Genomic DNA, 27,810 nt, shown 5'->3' with positions numbered 1-27,810 from the left:
AACGTGTATAACAATTTTAGCTACGGCGGGACACGTAAACAAGGCGATATTTCCCCCAACCAATTTTATCCACCGTACGTAGACACTCGGCGTTGTAGTTCTACAATAAATTGTATGTTTAAAAACTCGAAAGTAATAGCCTTTCAATAGCCTTTGTTTTTAATGGCTGCGCGAAATAAACAAAAATCATAAAAACAAGCGATCAGACAAAACGGAAATTTTTTGTTTGAGGGCAGTGTACCAATGTCTGTGTGTCACACAACAAGTAAAGATGGAGACTGGTTTAGAAAATGTATCAGTCTCACCAACGTGCAAAACAATCGTGTTGCACCCGATTTCGAGCCACGCCTTCAATCTTGATTCATTCACGACAGACACGGGCAAGGGGGAATACCAAACCGTGAAATTAGATGCGGCAACCACCGCTACCTTTCTCGATAACATACCGGTCGGCGTTTCTGTGCAGGATGTTGCCTCGATTGTGGACCCGTCGAGGTAGGCCAAATGTGTTTCAACGATCCGATCACGTCCCGTACCCCGATCACAGTGTAAAAATATATGTATTATTCATCCCAGAAATTGAGGTTGCACTGTAGCCCTTGTCCATGAACACCGCCATTGAAACTCGATAGATTTTAATTTCGACAATGAATGATTCCCATGATTCAAACGATTCCGAGGTCACCAGGAGCTCACCAAATCATCTAACAACCGCAACATCCCCCATCACCAACATTATCAATCAGTCTGTGCTCCAGATACATAATATTTTGGTAAAATCCCTTGTGTGTCTTCAGCCTTAATACATTGTGTCAATATAGTGCATTTCAATTCTTTGTTGTAAATATACCATATAAATTATGATTCTTAATTAATTGTTCAATTACAATTGATAATACAAGGTTCTTATGAGAATATTGCAAATTGTGCACAAAGACAGTACATCTCGAATACCCACCAACCTGTAGTGGAAGTCAATGTGACCTTATACCGTTACTGTGCTTATATGCTTTGCCTATTGGAATAGCCTTATTATTGTGCATCTTTCTGTGCTGGATCATTAAAACAGGACTTACAGTAGTTTCACCATGGACTAACCTTCGACAATTAAAAAAGAAAATGTGCTACTAAAAGACCTTAATAGAGCAAATACGGTTGTATGCAGATAGATGTACCTTATGCAGTACTGCGAAATAACTGCATGCTTTAACTTTATATGGGGGTTAAGGGACAACATCAAAAGTTCAATGTAGGATAAAAAACTTAATTCCTTTAGTTTTTTTCCAACCCCCCCCCCCCCACTGAAACTTAATTGATAATATTGATCATGGCGTCAGACTACATTCACCATTAATACAAATTTGATAACCGGACAGGAGTATTGCGTAGCAGTTGGTTGTCCGGTGGGTGTAAAAAGATTTTACAAATGAACCAATAACAAAGAAAAACAAGCTTTATTTGTACCTTACTTTTAAGAAGTACATTTAATTTACAAAGGTAGGACCTCATTTGACGCACATATTTACACTCAGACCAAACCATTTTCTCGCCTTGGATGTTTTTTTTTTCATTTTCTGTTATTTTTGTCCATGATTGGAGAGAAAAAAAAACGAACTACAAATACTCCAAGATTTTTGTTGACTTCATTAAAAAATAAAATTGTTTTTGTTAGATGGAAACTTTTTGAGGTCAAAACCCCCCACCCCCAAACTAAAGCAAATAAGTTTTTTATCCGACATCGATCTTTTGACGTCATCCCTAAGAGAACAGAGGTATAATAAAATGACAGTACGCCATCAGACAGTATGTCGTCGCATCGACCTCCACTGCGCGTCGGTCGTCACTCCGCTGTACTGTCTTCATGCATACTTTGAGGTATTTTCGTAATAACCTCATATTATTATACATCTTTTCATTCAAAGGATACATCATGGGAATGCCGAAATTCAAAAAAGTTTAGAACAGAATCAATGAACTTCCTTGTGTGGAGTCCAATCAATCCCTGGTGGCAGCCATGTGTTTTTTTTATTATTAGAGGACGCTTACGCGCATAATCATTCCATATTTGGAATTCGCATTTCCTCATATAGTAGGATGAAAATACCCTGTGAAATTCCGCAAAATCACTGCACGCTGTAACTTATGGCGTTACGGTGGCAGATGTATAATAATAATGTTTATTACTCAGATTTATAATAACATATCACCTGCTAAAATCCGCAGCAGGCAATGCGATAAGATAAGGATATGTCACTGAGGATATGATATTGGATGAAGAACCCATACTTCATGGGTTCTATTGCACAGATCATTCAAATTTTTACTGGCCGGTGTCGTCCCAGAATGCAGTCGAGTTTTGGAAAAGTTTGATTGTGGAGAGAAATCAGCGAGGTTATCACCTCATTCAAATACATGCAAGAATAAACATTAATCATTTCATTCTCCGATTTCTGGAAATATATGTACAGTGTAATGTCTTGCAGTTTTGTGAATATCTCACAATTCGTGTGACTTCATATTGGATTTTCATCGCATATCAGAGAAATTGCATTGCCTTTTATATCAATTGCTGGTGTTTCCAGTAATGGTGTCATAAATTATTAAATACCTGTCCTATATTTTGTTAGCCCACTATACCGGTAAAGTTTTTTTCTTTTATTTTAATTATTTTTAATTCCCTCTTCTCTAATTCTCCAGACTAGTATGTATGACTTCAGCTGACACGGTGGGTACAGCCACCGACAGTTTACCGGAATCGACCACTGTTACAGTATGCGATGCAAATACATCAAGTGCGGATGCTTTGAACACTGTGAATGCAGACGCTATAAATAGTGTTGTAACATACAGGGTTACGTCTATGACTCATGGCCTGGCAGCGGCCACTGCCACTGAGGGCCTCAGTGCTGTCAGTCACGCCGATGGTACTATGTCTTACAGCGTTGGTGATCAAACTGACAATACAGATTTACATACTACAGGTATGTTGGTTTGTAATTTGTAATTTGTTTTAGATGATGTCACACTCCATTCTGTACAGGTTTATTTGTTCAAAGGCATTATTTCTGATGGTATCACACATTGTCTTATGTAGGTTTTTCAGGATGTGGAATTCATACTTTCCATGTTTTTGTTAACTCAATTACAAGATTGTACCGATGTAATCATAAAACATTGTACAGCACAATACTGAGGATCAAAGGAGGACATCGTATGCAGACGATGACAAAACATGATGTAACGCTTAGTGATGTCATCTGACTTAATGAATAATTAATCACATGATGTAATGCTTAGTGATGTCATCTGACTTCATGAATAATTAATCACATGATGTAATGCTTAGTGATGTCATCTGACTTCATGAATAATTAATCACATGATGTAATGCTTAGTGATGTCATCTGACTTCATGAATAATTAATCACATGATGTAATGCTTAGTGATGTCATCTGACTTCATGAATAAATAATCACATGATGAAATGCTTAGTGATGTCATCTGACTTCATGAATAATTAATCACATGATGTAATGCTTAGTGATGTCATCTGACTTCATGAATAATTAATCACATGATGTAATGCTTAGTGATGTCATCTGACTACATGAATAATTAATCACATGGTGTAATGCTAAAGTGATGTCATCTGACTTCGTGAATAATTAATCACATGATGTAATGCTTAGTGATGTCATCTGACTTCATGAATAATTAATCACATGATGTAATGCTTAGTGATGTCATCTGACTTCATGAATAATTAATCACATGATGTAATGCTAAAGTGATGTCATCTGACTTCATGAATAATTAATCACATGATGTAATGCTTAGTGATGTCATCTGACATGACATGACATATATGATTTATTTCACCAATAATAACAATTCTAGTAATCTTATATTAATAATAAATATTAATAATAAATAATAATAATAATAATAATTTCTTGGTGTGGACTAGTTCATCCGAACTAATCTAGTCTGTGGCCCAATCCTAACCAATATACATTTCTATGCAGGCTATATATATATATATATATATATATATATATGTATATATACGTACACACACATACATACATACACATACAAACAAAAAACAAAATCTCCAGAAATAAATAAGTAAAAATATAATAATGAAAAAAAAAAAAATGAAAAAAAAAATGAGAAAAAAAAAATGGAGCTGTTAATGTGCTACTCTGCACATCATATTATTAGTGGAACAATCGTGGGCAAGTACAAATAAAGTTTAGCTGCAAATAATACTTCTATCATACATATGATAAAGCTAGTATTTAAATATTAAGGATGCTGTACACGTTTTTGGTATTGATTTTCTAAACTGATATTTTCATATAAAATATTTACTGAACCACACAAAGCTATATATTGATGGAAAGCTTATTTCACACTGAATATGAAATCGACAAGATAGTGTGTGTATGGACGTGTATAGTCACGTGATCTCTGTGTAAACACAGAAAGCCATTTTCGGTAAAAAAATAATTGAACCAATGAATAAACAAATTTAGTGGAACATTGGCAACAAAACAGTTTTTCAGACGACGCTCACCACCATTCCGTGTTAATTGAGATATATATCTACATGATAGTTGGAGAATGAAATAATAATTTAGCTATCTTGAAAAAACAATGCGATCTGGTTCTTTCCGGTATTCAGAAATTAGAGTGTAATTTCGAAACATATAGGAAAATAGAAAAATCCCAGCGCGGCTTGAGAGGGAACATATCGAGTGTCTGTGCGAAAATTAGTATAATGCGTCCACTAGAACTTGAGATCAAAGGCCTGCAGTTGCCGTGAATCGCTGTTTTGTTTAACCGAGAAAATGGCAAAAACAACTTAGCAGCAACGTATCGTCGGCTAACTCAAAATCCGTTTGTCCCATGGATCAAAACAAACTCATAATGAATAGTCATGGTATCTGTCTGTCATAATCACGCAGATGTGTGGATATGCGTGGTCGCAATTGGTTATAAAGTACGAAATTATGCTCCCGAATCCAATAGGAAACACTGTTTCACGGCGTTACAAAGTCGCGCCAAAATGACGTCATGATTTACATATTCATTAATACCTTGTGGGAGGAGACACTCCTTTTCTGGAAGACTCATTACCATACATTGCCCTCCATGGAAGGTCATTCTCTTGCTCAGCTGCTGAACAAATAACCGTGGCCAAACGCACCACGAGAGTCAACTACATGTAGTTTTCTTTCCAAGATTTTATTTTACTGCGTGAGATGTCTCGACGAAGATCTGTATTATCTGATTTGAATGGCAATGAGGGGGAGAGAAGTCACAGTGAGTGCTGAACTGAATCGGGAGATGCGATCGCTTAGGTTTAAAGTTGTCTGTCGATCGGGCGGTGAATTTTCAGTTTGTTTGCTCTGTTATTATTTTGTTGATTTGTAAAATAACCTGTTCGCCATAAATCGTGTTTTCCGTTTTTTAGTTCCCAAAACTGTTGTGACAAAATTAGTGTGATGATTCTTTTTCCATCTTCAATGCGTACGAGGCGCGGAATGTAAATTTATTATTTTGTGTATACTAGAAGAAAACGTACTAATAATTCAAAAGTACGTACGTATTGGAGGCCGTGGCGTGTGTTTTAAAATGTGTGCATTTTAAATAAACGGCGTGACTGTGCGTTTTAATGGTATGTGCTTTAAAAAATCATGTGTGTATATTAAATGGTGTGGGTGTTTTAAAAATGACGTGTGTGTTTTTAAAAATGACGTGTGTTTAAAAATGACGTGTGTGTTTAAAAATGTCGTGTGTGTTTAAAAACGACGTGTGTGTGTTTTTAAAAATGGCGTGTGTTTAAAAACGACGTGTGTTTAAAAACGACGTGCGTGTTAAAAAATGACGTGTGTGTTTTTGACTCCCATGTGCGAAGCACATAATGGGAGTCTTTGCAGTTAGTGTGTCTGTATGTGTGTGTGTGTGTATGTGTGTATGTGTGTCCGACTTTTCCACTGCTATCTCAAGAACCATACATCGGTTTTTAATGAAACTTGGTGCATAGATGCTCTGGGCCAATGCGCAGATTTAATTAGGTTTTGGTAAAAATCCATGCTTGTTAATTACCTAACTTGCATGATAATTAGCTAATTTTTAGCTGTTCTATGACTGTTCCACTGATATCTAAAGAACCACTCATTGGATTTTGATGAAACTTGGTACATAGATGCTCTGAATATATGCAAAGATTTAAATAGGTTTTGGTAAAAATCCATGCTCGTTAATTACCTACATGTAACTTGCATGATAATTAGCTAATTTTTAGCTGTTCTATGACTGTTCCACTGATATCTAAAGAATCACTCATTGGATTTTGATGAAACTTGGTACATAGATGCTCTGAATATATGCGCAGATTTGATTAGTTTTTGGTAAAAATCCGTGCATATTAATTACCTAATTTGCATGATAATTAGCTATTTTTTAGTGGTTCCATGACTGTTCCACTGATATCTAAAGAACCACTCATTGGATTTTGATGAAACTTGGTACATAGATGCTCTGAATATATGCGCAGATTTGATTAGTTTTTGGTAAAAATCCGTGCATATTAATTACCTAATTTGCATGATAATTAGCTATTTTTTAGTGGTACCATGACTGTTCCACTGATATCTAAACAACCACTCATTGGATTTTGATGAAACTTGGTACATAGATGCTCTGAACTAATGCTAGGTTTTGATTAGTTTTTGGTAATAATCCGTGGATAATAATTACCTAATTTGCATAATGTTTAGTCAATTTTTGGTTTTTCCACTGATATCTCAAGTACTAATCATCACATTTCAATGAAACTTGGTACATAGATGTCATATGACACTGCACAGACCTGATAGTTTTTATGGTAATATAAGTACATATAATTACCTAATTTGCATAATTAATTAATTTTCAGCTTTTGATATAAGTAGTGAGCATTACATTTCAATGAAACTTGGTACTTACATACTCAAGGACTATGCAGAGATTGATTGTTTCGGATAAATATTTGTGCATATTAATCACCTAATTTGCATAACTAGTTAATTTTTACCTTTTCTACAGGTATCTCAAATACTAATCATCGCATTTCAATGAAACTTGGTACATAGATCCTTTAGGCTTATGCAGAGACCTGATTAGTTTTAGGGTAAATAATTGTGCATATTAATTACCTAATTTGCATAATTAATTTTCAGCTTTTCTACTGATATCTAAAGTACTAATCATCACATTTCAATGAATCTAGAATTATGCAGAGACTCAATTAGTTTTCGGTAAATATGTGTGCATATTAATCACCTATTTGCATAATTAACCAATTTCCAACTTTCACACTGATATCTCAGGTACTAATCTTCACATATCAATGAATGTTTGTACATGGATGCTGTAGGACAATAGACAAACCTGGATAATTGTGGGTTAAAATCTGTACATATTAATTACCTAATTTGCATAATTAACCAATTTTAAGCTTTCACACTGATATCTAAAGTACTAATTATTCCTTTTCAATGAAACTTAGTACAAAGATACTCTAGGACAATGTACAAACCTAATTAGTTTGGGGTAAAAATCTGTTCATATTAATTCCCTAATTAGCATAATAATTCATAATTTTTTGGTTCTAATCACATTTCAATTAAACTTGGTACATAGATTTTCTGTTACATTGCGCAGACCTCATTAGTTTTACACTCAAATCTGTTCATATTAATTTTCTGATTTGCATAATTAGTTTTCAGCTAAGTAATTTCAAATTATATTTAATGTGTCGCCAATACTCTCAGCACATGGGAGTTCTTTCTAAGCTTTCTTTGATTAAAAATGACGTGTGTGTTTTTAAAAATGACGTGTGTGTTTTTAAAAATGACGTGTGTGTTAAAAACGACGTGTGTGTTAAAAAATGACGTGTGTGAGGTCGAATGAAAATTTTGTGTGTGTAAAAAGAAAAAAAAACGCATGCATTAACTTATTTACGCTGTTTTGAATGATTTTTTTTTCGTGTGTGTGTGCAAAAAAACACGTGCGTTAACCTTTTTACGCCTGTGGGGGCGCTATTTGAGAGATTTATTTCATGTGTGTGTTAAAAAAATCGCGTGCATTAACCTATTCACGCCTGTGGAGGCGTCGTGTCAAATGGTAGCCATTTTCGTTTGTGGATTTCTATAATGTCAATAAGATACGTAAAAAGGAACTTGTCCAGCACGAACGTTTTATTCATTTTGCCCTATAAATTTACCGACACTGTGTATACCTCAGAGACCTGGTGATTTATTCGTGTGGTTGGTTGCTGAAGACAATGTGTGGACGTCTGGTACAATGGGGCAGAACAAAGTACTCATACTGGTCTCACAGGCGCTCGGAACGTTTCTTGGATAATAAAAAATGACCTAAAGTAGGCTCGGCATATTTAGTCAGTCAGTCACTAACGAAAATGGCTACCACTTGAGACGACGCCTCCACAGGCGTGAATAGGTTAATGCACGTGATTTTTTTAACACACAAACGAAAAAAAATCTATTCAAAACAGCGCCCCCACAGGCGTAAATAAGTTAATGCACGCGTTTTTTTCTTTTTACACACACAAAATTTTCATTCGACCTCACACATGCCATTTTTAAAAACACACGTCATTTTTTAACACGTCGTTTTTAACACACACGTCATTTTAAAAACACACGTCATTTTTAAACACACACGTCATGTTTAAACACACGCCATTTTTAAAAACACACGTCATTTTTTTAACACGTGCGCCGTTTTTAAACACACGCCATTTTTAAAAACACGTCGTTTTTAAACATGCGCATCGTTCTTACACACACGTTATGTTTTTAAACACACATTTTTAAAATACACATGTCCTTTTAAACACACACGTTTTTTTAAATACACATAATTGTAAAACACACACGTCATTTTAAGACATACATCATTTTTAATTCACATGTCATTTTTAAAACACACGTTTTTTAAAACACCCACGCCATTTAATATACACACATAATTTTTTAAAGCACATACCTTAAAAACGCACAGTCATGCCGTTTTTTTTTAAATGCACACATCATTTTAAAACACACACGCCACGGCCTCCAATACGTACGTAATTTTGAATTATTAGCACGTTTTCTTCTGGTATACACAAAATAATAAATTTACATTCCGCGCCTCGTAAATGCGTAATACATAGTACCGGAACAACTGCTGGCGGGGACTACTGCCGGTATCTTACATTCAGTTCACTTTCTATATCATGTATAACAAATCTAACTTCATTGAATCCGTCAAATTATTTATTGAGAATGTGAAAATTAAGAAAAATAAAACAGGTAAAACAAGGATGCTCACACACACGCTTTTACAGCTGCTTTACGTGTAGCCATGGTGTAGCCAAGTCCGGGCACAAGTGTTTCACTTCTGACTCATTGTGGTCGGAGTCCATGACACGTAATTTGGTCACAAAAACTAAGTCTGCCATGTGCTCAAATTTTCTACCTTGTGTTTATACCTCCATGGTCTGATAAATTAAATCGTGGAAGGTACCTTCCATGATTAAATTTTCATAATAATCGCTTTACATACTGTCGACGTTCTTCTCCAAATTTCCTTGCATTCGTTTTCTTTCGTCACTGTCATAGTCGACCCCAAGACGGTTTCATCGTCGACTGCTTGAAGAGCGAGAAATTCAACGAAATTAAATTTGTGGACGATCGTAAATGGAATGCGTGTAACTTGTACCTCGGACTACTAATACTTGTATTACTAGTCTGAGCTTGTACTGAATGCAAGAGACTGTTTATATTTGCTATGGGTGGTGACTAGTATGCAAATTATCTATCTATTATGTCTTTGGCTGATTAATTAAAACATAGCTTTCAAAACAATGACATGTGCTTTTGTTTTTAATTAACAAAAATTGATTTTTACACCCTATAAAAACATCCAATTCACTTTTTTTCCTACTGAGTGTTTGCTCCTTGTAGTCCAGCATTGAAAAATACAAAAAAGTAGAATTTTGGGTTTCAAAGCAAAAAAAAAGGTGTACAGCATCCTTAAAGTACGTTGTTCAGTATATGTTGTTTTAGGGAACTTTTGAAAGTTATTCTATTAGTAATTTGTTTGATTGGCTCAGGTAGAGAATTCCAATGTTTTACGGCTGTATATTTTAAGGTATTTTAAGGTATGTTGGGAAAGTGACTTCATGAATAATTAATCACATGATGCAATGCTGAAGTGATGTCATCTGACTTCATGAATAAATAATCACATGGTGTAATGCTTAGTGATGTCATCTGACTACATGAATAATTAATCACATGGTGTAATGCTAAAGTGATGTCATCTGACTTCATGAATAATTAATCACATGATGTAATGCTTAATGATGTCATCTGACTTCATGAATAATTAATCACATGGTGTAATGCTTAGTGATGTCATCTGACTTCATGAATAATTAATCACATGGTGTAATGCTTAGTGATGTCATCTGACTTCGTGAATAATTAATCACATGATGTAATGCTTAGTGATGTCATCTGACTTCATGAATAATTAATCACATGATGTAATGTTTAGTGATGTCATCTGACTTTGTGAATAATTAATCACATGGTATAATGCTAAAGTGATCTCATCTGACTTCACGATTAATTCATCACATGGTGTAATGCTAAAGTGATGTCATCTGACTTCATGAATAATTAATCACATGATGTAATGCTTAATGATGTCATCTGACTTCATGAATAATTAATCACATGGTGTAATGCTAAAGTGATGTCATCTGACTTCATCAATAATTAATCACATTGTGTAATGCTAAAGTGATGTCATCTGACTTAATGAATAATTAATCACATGGTGTGATGCTAAAGTGATGTCATCTGACTTCATCAATAATTAATCACATGGTGTAATGCTAAAGTGATGTCATCTGACTTAATGAATAATTAATCACATGATGTAATGCTAAAGTGACAAACACAAAACAGAAACAAACACTATTACAGTGTATAGTGAAAATCGTATTGGGGTTCTATTGGCATGTATTCAAAGTGGATTCTTTGAAATTTGGTTTTTTTCGACTTGTATATAAACTAATAAAAAATATTGTGCAAAACACATGCTCGCTAATATACATCAGCAGTGATCATTTTTGTACATGTACATACAATCAATCAGTGCACATGCTTAACAGAAAATTTCATCATTGTTTTATCGAATGGCTGCTTATGAAAACAACGATTTCAATTTATGATAAAATCATAATCTAATTTATTCATTGACATACAGTATCAAACGATAATATTAAAATTTATATGTTCTCATACTTATCATAGTTTAAAGGGCGGTAGTCAACGCGCCCCGCATGCGCGAGATATATGGGTCTCATATAAACAAAGATGGCGACTTTGACTGTTGTGTAGATCAATGAGTACATACTGAGACGTTACCAAGTTATAATTAGGTATTTTATTAGGTGTTTAGAAGGTATCGAAGGAGCCATGAGCGGTATTTAGTGCTAGTCGCGCCCGGGTCAAACTTCATACTTGTGATTTTGATTAGAAGAGCGCATTGGATTGTGGGAAAATCAATGTTTATCAACACAAATGTCGCACATGCGTAGCGTGACAACCACCACCCTTTAAACAAGTGTTGAAATTAGTGTTTATTAATCGTTGTCTGTTCATCTGTAGCTCATCAACTGTTAGTTAACCAGGCAACGGTTGTTGACGCTCAAGGTCCCCATCTGTTTGAAGTGCAAGCCGAAACAGTTAGTAACCATCTAGACAGTGGTAGTCTTGGTGGTGTACCAAATCTGAACAGCGCCTCCACTTGTGATGTTAACATTAACGACAGTAATAACGGTCAGGGAATTGAGGAACCACGGATAACTGTAACGGTTTGTAAAGTTATTCATTCCTTGCTGTTAAACATATGTATCGAGAGTGTGTTGTTGTTCTACCAGAACATTGTTTAAATGTATGAGAAGAGAGACTTTCTCATCTGACAACACTATACAGAAAAGAATGAAAAAAATATTGAGAAGTTTATTAATTTGTATGAAGCCCAGTTTCATGAGGACTGGTTAAACCCGAATTGTATCAAACCTGTCTTAATTCATTTTGAGTGAGGACAAGGCCTGCTCTAAAATACATTTGAAATAGCTACATTTCATTTTAACCAATCTTGCAATGAATTTACTGAGAGTACTTAATTAATAAGTCAATGGATTCTGTGTTGTGGGTTGAGAATGCGTGTCACCCAGTCGGCAATGCAATATTTTCATTGTTTTGGCTGATCACGTTTCTGTTTAAAATGTTTAGAGCACATGGTAGAGAATAATGGTAAAGAATGATAGCTTGTTTTTATTTTAATTTCGACAGAAGAATGTGATCAAATGTTACCCGACCACCGGACAGGGAAGTTTGAAATTCAACCAGTTCAATACCAAAGTTACCCATCTCGAGCGTGCGGACAGGCAGGAATTTCCTGCCCTGTATTGCTCAAACCACATCTTTCACACATTATGTAGAATCTTGCATTTGAGTGAATGCTTGTTAAAATTTGCATTCAGTTTGTACATTTTGTACATACTTTCATTGGGCATGTGGAAATGGATCAATACCCTAATGTAATATACATACATGTATAGTTGTGCTTGAGATTATGTAATTTAAAATGAAATGTTTGATTGCAGGATTATATTGTTCTATTGCAAATGGGTGGACATACCGTATTTATCCGGGTAAGAGCTCATGCCCGAGCAAACGCCCACACCTATTTTTTGGCAATTTTCTATGTTCAGGACCCTGGGCTCTTACTCGGATAAATATGGTATATATTTTGCATGCGAATGCTTGAAACAAATGAATATTACTACACTGCTTAATAAATCTGATTTTGTAGGGTCACTACAATAGATATATATTGATATACATGTATATATATTGATTTTGCATAAAATTTCAGTTTTAGGCCCATTTTTCCCCAATTTTTTTTTTTAATGATTAGGAGCATTTGGCTGTTAGTTAAAAAACTAACTTCATTAGGTACTGTGTGTTATTGTATTTACTCTTTCTTTTTTTGGTTTCCGTGAACAGAAAAGGAAAGGTGGATGGCCAAAAGGAAAAAAAAGAAAAAAAAGTGCCAAAGATACAGGATCCCCCAAAGCGCCAACAACCGCGTAAGTAAACTGTGCTGGAATCTGTTTTGTAATTTGTGAAATATAGCTTTTTTTATAAATTTAAACTATTTAAGTACGCATGTTATTTTTAATCTTTGAATTTATTCAGTTTTTACTGGTACTGTGAAGTCTATGAAGTTCTCAGTGCTATAAATATCACGATTTTTTTCTGACAATTTATAAAAGTTTTTCTCTCAAGTTAAAAAAATGTTTTTTTGGGTTTTTTTTTTGACGAATAACATCTTTTCCTCCCATTAGATATGTTTTATATTTAAATGAGCAGAGAGTGAAAGTGAAAGAGGAGAATCCGGAAATGGCATTTACAGAAGTCACTAAGCTTTTAGGAAGTCAGTGGTCATCAATGTCTGCAGAAGACAAACAGGTATCTGTCCCAGAATTCTTTAAGGGGTGAATCCTTGAGTCCATGGATTTATTCAGGAGAACATCAGCCAGGGGTCTATATGTGCCAAAATCACACTGTCAGTTTTTTCACGTTCCCATTGACACGTTTAATGCATTTGGTTTGCATATTCTTTGCCATTCCATCGACCTTGTTTTGTACCTTTGTATTTCAAAATTAAACTTTGCAGTAGCAATTTAATCTTTTTCTGGGGAATCACATACGTTATACAGGTACATATCACCGCCTAATGACCAACGTCTATAAGGTCATTTCTTTAAAGAAATTGTATAATTCAAAATAAATATATTGTGGCCAAGCCAGCCTATTCGATTCCCAATGTGGTGCGATACAAGGCATGATGAGTGTGTTAAAAAATGGACAATATTCAATTTGATATATGAGTGTATGTGTACGATAGGTTGGCTGAAAGCTGAGGATACACACACTGTATAAATTAGGAAATAGATAACAGTGTATTATGAGTGAGTGTCAAACATCCAGATATCAACGATATTCATTGATTAAAATTCTTGCGTATATTGCTTAAAGATTGTTAAATGGTGATGGCTGTCAAGCAGTCTTTGTTTGAACTTCATGTAAACAAACGATGTAGTTTACGCTTTTTGTAGATTTCACCATAGGACCCTTATTACCCATGATGCAGCATGGTGACCACCACCGTTTAACCATATATTGTATACATGAAGTGTATTGTAGAACTGTACGTCTTGCCACTGTAAATATAAAAAAACAAAAGAAATTATCAGATTTTCAGTTTTTTCAGATCAACATTTAAGAAATGTATACACACTGCTCCATAACAAAATTGTTGAAAACTTTCCCAACAAGAAGCCAGGAATATTTTGTTTTAATGAACATGGTTCCAAAGCAATATCTCTGACATGCATTCACTGATCATATTTAAAACTTGATATATATATTGTATTGCACACATGCAACTACATTATACATAATGTAATTTGTTTTGATTTCAAAAGGTTGTCTCATTTCAGTTTGGTTTGTTGTTGAACTAACATGGACATGACATAACATGACATGACTTGTATTTATTATTGTGATACAGAAATATGTAGAAGAAGCTGAAAATGACAAGAAGCGGTACATTGATGAGTTAAAAGCATATCAACAGACTGAAGCTTATCAAGCCTTTTTAAAAAGACAAGCTGCCAAAAAACTAAGTAAGTATAACCCCAGTGTTTTCATGTGTAGCTCTGTGTTCCTTTGTTATCTTTGTTACAAATACCAATTCAATACATATACATAATAAACAGATGTAAAGTACAAGTTGGTTGGTGATTAGTGTTTTAGTCTTTTCACCACCAGGTCCCTCTTTTTATTACAAATTTTCAAAAAAAAATAGTGCTAGTTAATAGTCTATATTTTCCTTCAGAAGATTGGGGCAAAAATAGCCAATTTTTTTTTGTTAAAACTGAAAGTTTACTCAAATTTTGTTTTTGTTGGCTCCAAAATTAGGGTTCATTTCAAGAAATATTAAAGAATATAAGAAAAAAAATGGCAGACAAATTTGAGCGAGAAAGCCTGGTTTTACAAATAGGTGAAATCATTTCATCAATTTCTGTACAGAATAATCTTTAACGAACCTTGGAAACATTATATGGAAATATACAGAGCCTAACATATTGTCTTCTTTAAAACAACTAGTTGTGCGCTACTAATTTCTTGCAGGAACTACGCGTTCTACGCACGATTTTATTGCGTTTAACAATTTTGCATTTCAAACATGCACATCGCAGAACCTCCCTCAGATTTGTTCATTTTGTGAAGTTATCTTCATATCTCTAATTCATTTGAATATTTAGACACCTCGAGTGGACCTTAAACAGATTTGTTCATTTTGTTACGGTACCTTCAATTCTCTATTTTTAGTGAAAAAAACCCTGATATTTTCAAGTGTCTTACTATACAGCAGAGGTACCGATACATCTATTTGCATAAACATATGCATTTGTAAAAAAGCAAAATATACTATTAATTATGTTGTGTGCTAATTTTCTTTTTATATAGCTTATTAAACTTTTTTTTTCCTTGTTTGACTAGATGACGGTTCTAGTATAGATTCAGAAGAAGTAGCCAGTATTTTAGGAGCTTTAGAGGTGAGTAATGGATGGATAGTAGAAAGTGAATCAGTAATGTGATCTTATTTCAATGTATGTTGATTAGAGTGCATTTCAAGGAACTCACTCGCTGTGCTAATATAAGTAAATTCATGTACATGTATGTGTTTAATGGGATTAGATCAATCTCATCTGATTAATCGGATGACATTACATATGATTTTTTAAATAATCTTCTCAGGTTCTGCAGATTTATTTCAACAGATAAATCAGATCGACTAAATTGGATCATGTAAATCAACCTAAATATATTTACACTATCATATCAACTGAGAGATAACAGTTTGCATTATTTTCATTTCTTTCTTTTTTCTCACTACACAATATTACAGGACGATGATCCAAACGATTTGTATTGTAAGACTTGTAACCAGTATTTCAGTTCCTTACATAACAAAAAAGAACATTTATATGGAAGACAACATCTTCAAACTTTAACTGGTAAATTATGTAAGTATTATGTTATGTTTTCACCAATTCTTGTTCCTAGGTAGAGATGATTACAGGTGGTGAGACTGGGAGAGACGTGGGAAGTGTTTGTGATGGGAGCCGGCAGTACCTGGGGGTACGGGGTGAAGGTTGTGTTTTAATTGTTCGTCTGTGGGTCCTATGTAACATCGGTAACTTTCTACAGATCAGTTTTAGTACAAAGTATCATTATGCTTGAAGTATAATGAATTATTATATATCTGTCACCGTAACACCATAAATTACAGCGTCCCATAATTTTGCAATATTGCACTGGGTATTTTCATTCTACCATATTAGGAAATAATTACATAAGCATGGCTGCCCCCAGGGTTTCACTAGACCCCACACAAATAAGTTTGCTAAATCTGTTCTAAACGTTTTGGATTTTGGCATTCCCATGATGTATTTCTGGGAGGAAAAGATGTATAATAATAATAATGGGAGGGAAAGGTGTATAATAATAAAGATGATACTGCAAAGTATGCACAAAGACAGTATGTGGTTGCATCGACCTCTGCTGCGCACCGGTCTCTAGATCTCTAGATGAGCACCTTGATCTCTAGATGAGCACCTTGATCTCTAGATGAGCACCTTGATCTCTAGATGAACACCTTGATCTCTAGATGAGCACCTTGATCTCTAGATGAACACCTTGATCTCTAGATCAACACAGTGATTCCTAAATCTACACGGGGATCTCTAGATCAATACAGTGATCCCCAGATTGATACCGAGACTTCTAGATCAACACAGCGATTTCTAGATGAACACCTTGATCTCTAGATTAACACCTTGATCTCTAGATGAACACCTTGATCTCTAGATGAACACCTTGATCTCTAGATGAACACCTTGATCTCTAGATGAGCACCTTGATCTCTAGATGAGCACCTTGATCTCTAGATGAGCACCTTGATCTCTAGATGAGCACCTTGATCTCTAGATCAGCACCTTGATCTCTAGATGAACACCTTGATTTCTAGATGAACACCTTGATCTTTAGATGAGCACCTTGATCTCTAGATGAACACCTTGATCTCTAGATCAACACCTTGATCTCTAGATCAACACCTTGATCTCTAGATGAACACCTTGATCTCTAGATGAACACCTTGATCTCTAGATTAACACCTTGATCTCTAGATGAACACCTTGATTTCTAGATGAACACCTTGATCTCTAGATGAGCACCTTGATCTCTGGATGAACACCTTGATCTCTAGATCAACACCTTGATCTCTAGATGAACGCCTTGATCTCTAGATGAACACCTTGATCTCTAGATGAACACCTTGATCTCTAGATCAACACCTTGATCTCTAGATCAACACCTTGATCTCTAGATCAACACCTTGATCTCTAGATCAACACAGTGATTCCTAAATCTATACGGTGATCTCTAGATCAATACAGTGATCCCCAGATTGATACCGAGACTTCTAGATCAACACAGCGATTTCTAGATGAACACCTTGATCTCTAGATTAACACCTTGATCTCTAGATGAACACCTTGATCTCTAGATGAACACCTTGATCTCTAGATGAACACCTTGATCTCTAGATGAGCACCTTGATCTCTAGATGAGCACCTTGATCTCTAGATGAGCACCTTGATCTCTAGATGAGCACCTTGATCTCTAGATCAACACAGTGATTCCTAAATCTACACGGTGATCTCTAGATAAATACAGTGATCCCCAGATTGATACCGAGACTTCTAGATTAACACGGTGATCTCTAGATCGATACAGTGATTTCTAGATCGACACTGTCAACTCTAGATCAATACAGATCGTCTACATACCTTGTCTAGATCAATACAGAGCATCTGCATACACTGTCTAGATCAATATGTGGGTAATGTGGGTGATCCTGATAGTATAGCGTTAGCTAAGAGACTGCTATACTTGTGTTATTATTTTTTCAAATTGTGCATGAGATGTCTCTCAGACCTGATTAGTTTATGGTCTGTGTTCATGTATATTAATAACCAAATTTGCATTATGATCATTATTATATATTATATTATATAGTATATTTTCAGCACAATGGGTTATTTTTGTTCAAAAATTGGGTGAAAATGACGCATATATAGAGCAATTTTGTTTAATTCTTGTACTTGACTAAATGTCGTCTATTATCATGAGACTTTGAAAAATCTAATAATAATAGACGAGCAGGGCTATGGGCATGCCGTACGTACAAGTCATGTGCATATGAGTTTCCATGGAGACAGCCAATGTCTACGAATTTGCGTAGCGTTTCACCAGGTCATTCTTGAGTAGACTGGACATACTGAATTCCAGGCTAATCTTGTACAAATACAAATTATAATGACCTATATTCACTACTGTTATTTTATGGTGGTCTGTTGTCGAGTATTTTTTATTATAACAGTGACTAATATTGATCTCAGTGATTCTCATGAAATTAACCCTGAAGCATAACATTTGTTTGTCAAGTTAATTGATCAATCTGCTCATATCAAAAAGGAGAGCTCGTTCATATTTTCACTAGATCATACAAACATCTTATATCTGATGTATTTACATTTATTTGTTTCGTAGAACACAGCATTTTTTTTTTTAATTTAATTTATGAGATTTTGCAGTTGAGCAAACAATTAAAAATGCATTTTGTAGTATCATATTAAGGATAACCTGGCTACAACTTCAACTTATATATAAATATACTTAAACTTAGACATGTTATGTCTCCATTTTCATGAAGATTTATGCAAAATAATTTGCATAATAGTAACCTACATGTGAGGTACATGTTAACCCTCTTATATCTCCCCAAAAAAATTGTTTTGCTCTTAGGAAATCACTCTTAATTATGTTAAAATTATCATACACATTTTAAAAGGGAACCGCTCAATCCCATGGATTGCACCAAAGAATCATGGGACACTATTGTTTATGTTGTTTACAATGTTAATCTATCTTTTGTAATCCATTGTTATTTTAATCCAGAAAGTAAATTTGTTGTGAAATTAAGCCTAACTGGAAGGTGCCCCTTTAAATAACTTAACAGTTCCACTAATTAATTATCTCATTTGCATACTCAATAATTGATTTTGTTCACTGTATATGGCGCAAGATATAATTTAACTTAGTCAAGCTAAACTTAAGGATATCTCTGTTTTGTATCATTAATCAAATTAATTTAATACTTAATAATTTTAAATATTTTAATTATCTTATCTTTGCCTCCCACCTATGCCTACTATGTTTCAGCACACAGCAGTTCTTTCTAATTATTTTTTATCCCTATAGAGGGCGCACACCCTGTGAGCTTTGAACATCAGTACACTTGAATATGTTTGAACCATTGTATATAGTATTTGTCGGTTTGTACTGAAACTGAATTACTAGTATTCAAATTATTCTCATGTACAGTATACATGTATATTTGGTTAAAGGTTTTCAACAATTTTTAGAGTTCGAGTGTTTCATCACCAGTTTTTTAACCTGCTAATATTTTTCATGCAATTTTCTTGAATTTCTGTTTTAATTTTGGACCCAATAGACATCATTCCACATTGACTGCAGGAATTGACAAAATGTGAAAAAAATTGGTTTTGAGTTTGTGTCATTTTATAAGAAATACCAGTACAGCTGTATGCAACTAGCTTTGAAAATTATCCTACGGGGTCGGTAAACTGCTCCGAGTTGCATTGCTGGAAATTTCCACATGCTACTGTAATTTGCCATGCCTACAAGTCTTATTTATAAACATCTGCACTGAGTTTTACATCATAAGTGTTACATCCAGTGAAAAAGTACCGCAATATCATGTATGCAAGACTTTGTTTAAGAGTCATTTATCAACAATCTATGAACTGGTCTTGTGAGAGTTCATTACCAAGCTAAAACTATAATAATAATTTGAAAAAGAAACTGACACAGGCATGGCATCAAATAAATTATATAAATTATAAAATGAGTTGCCACAAACTGAAAATTGAAACCTAAAATACCAGTACAAAGCAGAACTTGTCCAAAACTGTGCCAAAATTGAAGATGAAGAACATTTCACAACAGAATGCAAACAACAGAAATATTCTATATGCAACAGCCAAATCCTGTATAGATGATTCCAAAGTATAACTAACTATAACAAATTCATACAAATAATGAGTAATAAAAACAGCTCATTAATCAAAGAAACCTTAAAATACATTGAACAGTGTTACAACAGGGATTTTTCTAGAAAAAAAACTGCAAGAGGGAGCACTGCAATTCAGCGACGCCACCAAGTGGGAGAGATAATGTTCTCCCTACTCTACCAGGGTGTGAAGTTTTTGATAATTCTAAGTTAAAATGGAGCATTCTATGGCTTCCTTGGGGCAACATTACTATCAGACAGGTCACAGTTGTTGACTGTGGCCACATGTGATCCCTGGTCGATGAGAATTGTATGGTTGCCAGAAGATCTGCTCCCCAGGGTAAGGGGGCACATGGCCATGGCATGAGGGGTGAGCCCATGTTCCCTTTTTTAATAAAATCCCTGGTTACAGCATAAGGAATACATTATAAATAACATATGCTATACACATATTGTAAATTGTCTCACCTTTACGGATAGTTTTATGATCGCTCAACTATGTAAAAACTTTATTAAGTTGTTAACCATAAAAGAAACGTCACATTATCTTTACGGTATTAATAAAACATTCTGTTCTATTCTATATGTCTATATTTATCTGGGTTCCAGCAACCCACTGAAAGCCCCCCCAGTGAATGGATCTTGGCTTCCGTGTATGACGTCAGGAAACTCTTTAATCGATACAAGTGTCATTCAAAAGTTCAAACCCTATTAGGAAATGTGATTTCTTGTAATAGTGTCTCATCTCCATTATTTACAGTTAGATTAATTTACCCGCTATTACTGAATATAAATCAAGGTCTAATTCATATTGAAGCTTATTAGTTTTGAAGTAATTTATCACGTATTTGACCTTCATATGTGGATTCCTGCCAAGCTGTTAGTTTAAACCTTTGCCTTCCATTTGTTAATTTGCCTCTCTTTTAAGGAAGCTGACCTGCTTTACGTTGCCTGCAGTGTTTTGTTTTCAGTGCAACATTTTCAGTAACAAATTGCAGAAGCAATTTTTATCTGAATTCCTCCATTTTCTGTTTCTAACATTTTATATTATTCGCAAGTTTTGATCAGAAGTTTGAAACCTTTTTTTCCCCCATTTCTGCTGTATTAGGAATTTAACATATACGATACATTTTTTTTTTTATGATGGTGTTTACCATGACATTGAGAGAGTTCAACAGCAATTACTTTTTTTCCCATAAGCAAGTGACAATTGCTTCCAGTAAAAACTGTATTTTTAAGTACTAATGTATAATTAATATATATATGATTGCACCTCATTTTTTTATTAATTGGGCAATTGGTGATCCCAAAATGACCTAAAAATGTACATTTTTTGTGTGTACAGCATTATTTTTGTGTTGCACAGATCGATTTTATTCAAACTTGGAATATCTGTTGCCTTACTGAGGCAATTCCATTATTTTTGTGGATTTCTACAAAACTGATGACTGACTGACTGGCGATCATTTTGAGTTTCAAGAATACTTATTAGTCCCCGTTCGGACGCAGTCCGAAAACGAGGACTTATGTTTTGACCTCTGTGTGTCCGTGCGTGTGTCTGTGCGTCCGTGCGTCTGTGCGTGCGTCCAGACCTGTATCTTAAAAATACCTGGACCAATCACAATCAAACTTCACACATACATCATACATGATAGTATACATATGCACATCAATTTGTTTCACGATCTGATTCAAGATGGCCGAATAGCGGCCATTTTTGTGCTAAAACATCATCAAAATCAAGCATTTCTCGGCTGTTTACAGATGGATTTTGTTCAAACTTGGTATATACATTAGACATTATGGGACCTTAATGCAAATAATTTTGTTTTTCAGATAAGATTCAAAATGGCCGACTGGCGGCCATTTTGTTTTAATGAATGTGGTTCTCGTGCCATATCTCTGACTTGCTTTCACTGATTATGTTCAAATTTTAATATTTCAATATACATCATGTCATAGATAGACAGATATATTGGTTTGACGATCCTATTCAAAATGGCCAAATGGTGTCCATTTTTGTGCTAAAAAATCATCAAATATCAAGCATTTATGGATGGATTTCGTTCAAACTTGGTACATATGTTAGACATTACAGGTTCCTGATGCACATCATTTATTTTTCAGATCGGATTAAAAATGGCTGTCTGGCGGCCATTTTGTTTTAATGATTGGGCTTCTAGAGCCATATCTCTTACATGCTTTGACTGATTATATTCAAATTTTATATATTCGTTATACATCATGTTATATATATACATGTATTCAAAATGGCTGATTTTGAATGCTGTTCCAGAGCAATATCTCTCAATATGGACAAGTACTTTTTTGACGATCAGATACAATTGTCAATCATTTTAATGTTAAAAAATCATATTCCTGACATGGTTATATTCCAGCTATATTACTATAAACAAAACTATATATCTTAAATTTGATAACTAACAGGGACTGTGCCATGCATGGCTTGTTTTTGATCATTTATACTTATAACTTAAGAATTGAATCACTAAGTTTATTAGTCCCCGTTCAGACGTGTGTTCGTGTGTATGTGCCTGGATTGATTACATTCAAACTTCACACATACTTCATATATAATATTATACATATGTACATCAATTTGTTTCACAATCTGATTCAAAGTGGCTGAATGGCGGCCATGTTTGTACTTCTCAGCTGTTTACTAACTTGGTACGTACATTATAAAAATGCGTGTACATAAAATATGCGTGTAAAAAGGATGTTTCATTGCATAAAAATCATGCATAGTACGGTTGTTTGGTATGTGAAACCTGGTCACTGGACATCATTTTACTTTTCCGAAACTATCCTGAATAGGGTGTGAACAGGTAAAATATTCTTCAATGTGGCCTGTTGGTGAGCTTAAAAGGTGTTTAAATACTTCAGTTTACCTTTCGAAAATTTTGAATCACCAGTTTTTCAGGAAAAAAATTGCCATTTTTTTGTTGAAACACGGAAATTCACTACGGCATAGCTTTAAAAAACATACATCATCAATAATCGTAAAACTTTGTTAGTATGGCACAGACTTGTTAGATCAAATAGTGCTGGCGGGAATTGCTTTGCATGGAGAGTTTGCGTACAAATGGCTGACCGGTGGCCATTTTGTTTCAATTAATGCTGTTTTAGAGCAATATCTCTTAATATGGACTTAATAGTACTATACTACTATAAACAAAAGTGTATAACTTAGGTTTGATAACTAACGGGGACTGTGGCATGCATGGCTTGTTAATCATCATTCAGACAAAATTCAAAAACAGGGAATTCTGGATTAACCTACATTTACATCTAGTACATGTGCATGAGTTTGTTTGTTTGTTATTTTGTCCATCCATATTCAGCCATATCTCACACATTCATGGGCCTGCTTGTGATTGATTTGGTTTTAAACTTGGTACACACTGTACATTGAACACAATAGGACATTGACGCACATTAATTTATTTTTTCACATTGTGGTGTTTAGGACGTGATTCCATATGCCAAAGAATTAGATGTCTTCATGTGTATGTCATGATACATGTTACATCATTGGTATATACATGTTGCCGAGCAGTCAATAACAATTCTCGTCAATTACAAATGTACTGGGAGCCACTATTATTGATCATTTGTTCAATATGATCAATAAAACTAAATAAAAAAACAACAACAGTTGTTTCTCAGTAAAAATGACTTGATTTGATATACTGGGTAACATTTGTTTACTAAATTGTTTTAGTTTAATCTCTTGTTGATATTAAAAGCAATCAGTTTTCCATTAAGGCATGAATTACAATAAACTTGACATATGAATTTAATATTTGCCATTTCACTTAATGTTTTCTAGTTATTCCAAAACAAGGACTTATGGTTTAGTCTCTGTGCATATGTCTATGTAACTATGTGTGTGTATGCGTGCGGAGATGTGTCTCAGACTTACTGTGATAATTCTCATCAAACCTTTCAAATACTACTGTCACAAAAACATGTCTGAAACATACGCATGTGTGATGATTTCAAGATTGGGTCTAAGATGGCTGACTGGTGGCCACTTTTATTTGACAAATTCTTTTTCAGCCATATATACAATATATGTAACTCGATATTACTACATTTAGACAGTACATCTTGGCATGCATGCATGCATGTACATTAATTATTTTGTATACATGTACATTAATTTTGTCATCTCTCAATTGTCAACTGTGGATAATATCAGTGTGAAGTTAGATCTTGGACATATTGCATAATGTTGTTAACAATTTTGAATAAAATGCAATTTTTTTCAATTATATACAATAAAAATTCTTCCACATCAGGATTGTTCTATATGCACACTAGATGCCAACATTCAAGTTTGACATACACATTCTTTAGACATTATAATACATGTTTATGATTGAAAACACTAATATATATTTCATTTTATATATTGCTTACTTAATAACAAACAATTTATATCTACTGCAGAACTCACTTTAGCTTCTACTTCTCACATCAGGCAGCAATGTATTTGTATAATAATAAAATGCTTCTGATGCCAGCAAATGAAAACGAATTATCGTCAAAAACAAAACACTGGGTTAAATAAATGAATGATGATTGGTATATGAGAGTTTTATATTATTCATCGCAGTTTGTTTCTCAATTAACACTCATAATGTGTTTTTAATTATACATGATTTATGGAAACATTCTTTACAAATGTCTTAGTGATACACGTATTACGCTATTAACTCAATTCTTCTAATTTTTATTTTCTATTTTTATTGAAGGTGAGTTTGAGCGGGAAACATTGGAACTAGAAAATCAGCAACATAACAACCCATCAATGGAAGACAGCAACACCATGGACTCACAAGGCGATCTCATCACCTCACCAAGTTCCAGTGGAGCATATTCACCGCGAGCAAACACACAGAACATGACAGGACCAGTAGATTTAGAAAAATTTAAAAACGATTTTGTAGAATTGAACGTAGGTGAGTGGCTTGGTATACTTTGATAATCTTGTCAAGATTAAAATGTGACATGATGAAACTACACTTAAAAGTCACAAAAAGTTCGTCTATATTTGGAATTTGAGCTTTTTATTCCATCAAATTTACCCTTTCACCACCAGACTTTCTCACCCAAATATTTCTGCCCTTTTTTCTTGTATTCTTCAATATTTCTGGAAATAGACCCTAATTTTGGAGCCAACAGGTAAAGTTTGATTCAATATAAACAGGACTATTTTGTGAATTTGTGATGAAAAGAGGGAACTGGTGGTGAAAAGTTTAATGCATAATTTTACATACTTTTCTGTGCCAATAGGAATTAAATGCATACTATTACCACAAGTCAATAATTAATTGACTGATATTTCTCAAGCAACAATGGTTTTCTGAAATTAATTTGCATATATTGTTTCTCTCTGCACATGACCTGCTGAAAGCTCTCTGCGAACAGCAAAAATGAATAAGAGAAAAAACAGCATCAGTCCATGTGTTTAAAGGTTTCTTGTGAGAATCGATGTTGAAATCTATATCCAGTAATTGTTTATTTTACTACTCGTGAATAACCATGCAGTGGTGTAGTGGTATTTTCAAAAGTACATGTAACCTCAGTAAATCATTCCCTGCTGCTTACATTAAAAAATAATTTTATTACATCAATAAATCTGTTGCTGTTTCCTCGTAATTCTTGGCTTTTGCGGGGGTTTGGCCTACGGTGAATGAATGTTGAACTTTAGGATATCCTGCTTATACATCAGTATTGACTCACTTCTCAACGGTATCGACATAATCAACAAATTGTGCTTGCAGGGAGAGCTGTTCGTCATCTTCTTTGTCGCCAGCGCTGCTATCCGTCTGCAATTTTTCTAGTGAATAACATTTAATGGTAATTAAAGGCAAAATAAGAAGCCATTATTTATACAGTTGTATTAGTATAATAGTTGTGTTGTGTTTGTTTTCCAGTCCGAGAAATGGAATTGAGAGAACTTAGAAGATGCTTATGCTCTTCACAAGATCAAAATGAAATGCTTAACAAACAGTTAGAAGTGTTCAAGGTAGGCAAATTATCAACCTTGATATATATTTGTACTTTGCATTAAACACATTAGCCTAATTTGCATAAAACGAATTATCTTAATTTGCATGAGAAACTCATTTTCATATCATTAGTAGCTCATTTCTGTGCATTTCCATTTAACTTTACATCTACCAAGTGACAACCCTCACTATTTTTCATAATTTATATTAATACTTATTATATATAATAATCAAATTAAAGTCAAGTTTGCATAGCTTAGGTTTAGTAAATTGGGAAGGTATGGTACACTTTATATTAATATAACTGTATCATAACTAACCCCTTTACTAACCCTAACCCTAAGCTTCGCAAACCTTTCTATGTTAAGTCACGGAATGTATGATGTTATTTCTACTCTGTTGCATTTTTATTTAATTAAACTTGAATTAAAACACAATTGTATATTGAATTTTAACATAACTGAGTTTAATTAAACTCAAATTATATCACAATCATATTGAGTCGCGTTTTAATCCAAACATAACAAAATTATATTAAAAGTTAATTCAACTATATTATAAGTTTATTCAACTACCAGTATATTCAACAAATATTCAACTATAGGTTAATCCAATGTTTGCCATCACAATGATGGTAAGACGTGTATGTGTGTGTGTGTGTGTACATATTTATGTTAATCAACAGCCCTGATATATATTTATAATTTGCTAAAAACAAATTAACTTAATGTGCATGAGAAACTCATTTGCATATCGGTAACTTGTGTGTATACATATTAAATAGTGTATATATCTAATAAATATAACTAATATGAACTTAAGAGTCACTCATTTGTAGGTATATCACCTATTTTAAAATGTTTTCTATGTGAGGTAATTCTTTTTCTAAAAAAATTATGAATAATTTACCCAAAACGGGACATTGGAGTCTAAGAAATTAATGAAAAAAATTTTCTTTTTTTTTGCAGGAAAAAACTAATAAATTAGAATGTGATATTGATAATATGAAAGCTTATGGTGCTTCTCTTCAGACTCAGCTTGATGGACTCAAAATGGTTCCCACGTTATTTGGCGTTATCAACTTCTAGTTAGTTCTACAGTAAATTGTGGTTTTACCGATTGCCCATCCACTAGTGGTTTTTTTACCTACACAGATACAGTGTTTGTGTCGACATTCTAGTCTGGAAAGTCAGACGTGCAAGATGTTTGGTATATATATGGTGGAAACGTGTAGCCAGAAGTCTGGTGGCATCACTCAACTTGTTACAAGGAGAAAAGTAAGCTTGATACTATGCCATCTACGATTATGTTCAAAGCCTGAGACGTCCTTCTCGACAATGTATAGACAAATTCAACCTTCAAATTTATGTTAATTAATTAAATAGAGGCAATATGGTT

General features: G+C 34.1%; 1 protein-coding gene across 1 annotated transcript; it reads left to right on the top strand.

Annotated features, from left to right (window-relative positions):
- The first annotated feature begins 234 nt into the window (after positions 1-234).
- Positions 235-27,810, top strand: LOC100373324 (uncharacterized). The gene is made up of 11 exons (XM_006817846.2): positions 235-495; positions 2,698-2,981; positions 11,740-11,945; positions 13,147-13,229; positions 13,488-13,611; positions 14,717-14,831; positions 15,712-15,767; positions 16,121-16,238; positions 25,153-25,359; positions 26,338-26,429; positions 27,381-27,810. The coding sequence occupies exons 1-11, from the start codon at positions 272-274 to the stop codon at positions 27,498-27,500; spliced, it is 1,629 nt and encodes a 542-aa protein (XP_006817909.1). The 5' UTR covers positions 235-271; the 3' UTR covers positions 27,501-27,810.

The sequence above is a fragment of the Saccoglossus kowalevskii genome, chromosome 10, assembly GCF_978046115.1.
Source record: "Saccoglossus kowalevskii chromosome 10, keSacKowa6.1, whole genome shotgun sequence".
In the NCBI taxonomy this organism is placed as follows: Eukaryota; Metazoa; Hemichordata; class Enteropneusta; family Harrimaniidae; genus Saccoglossus; species Saccoglossus kowalevskii.
Note: the sequence above shows the minus strand (reverse complement) of the source record. Positions and strands in the feature narration are given on the sequence as shown.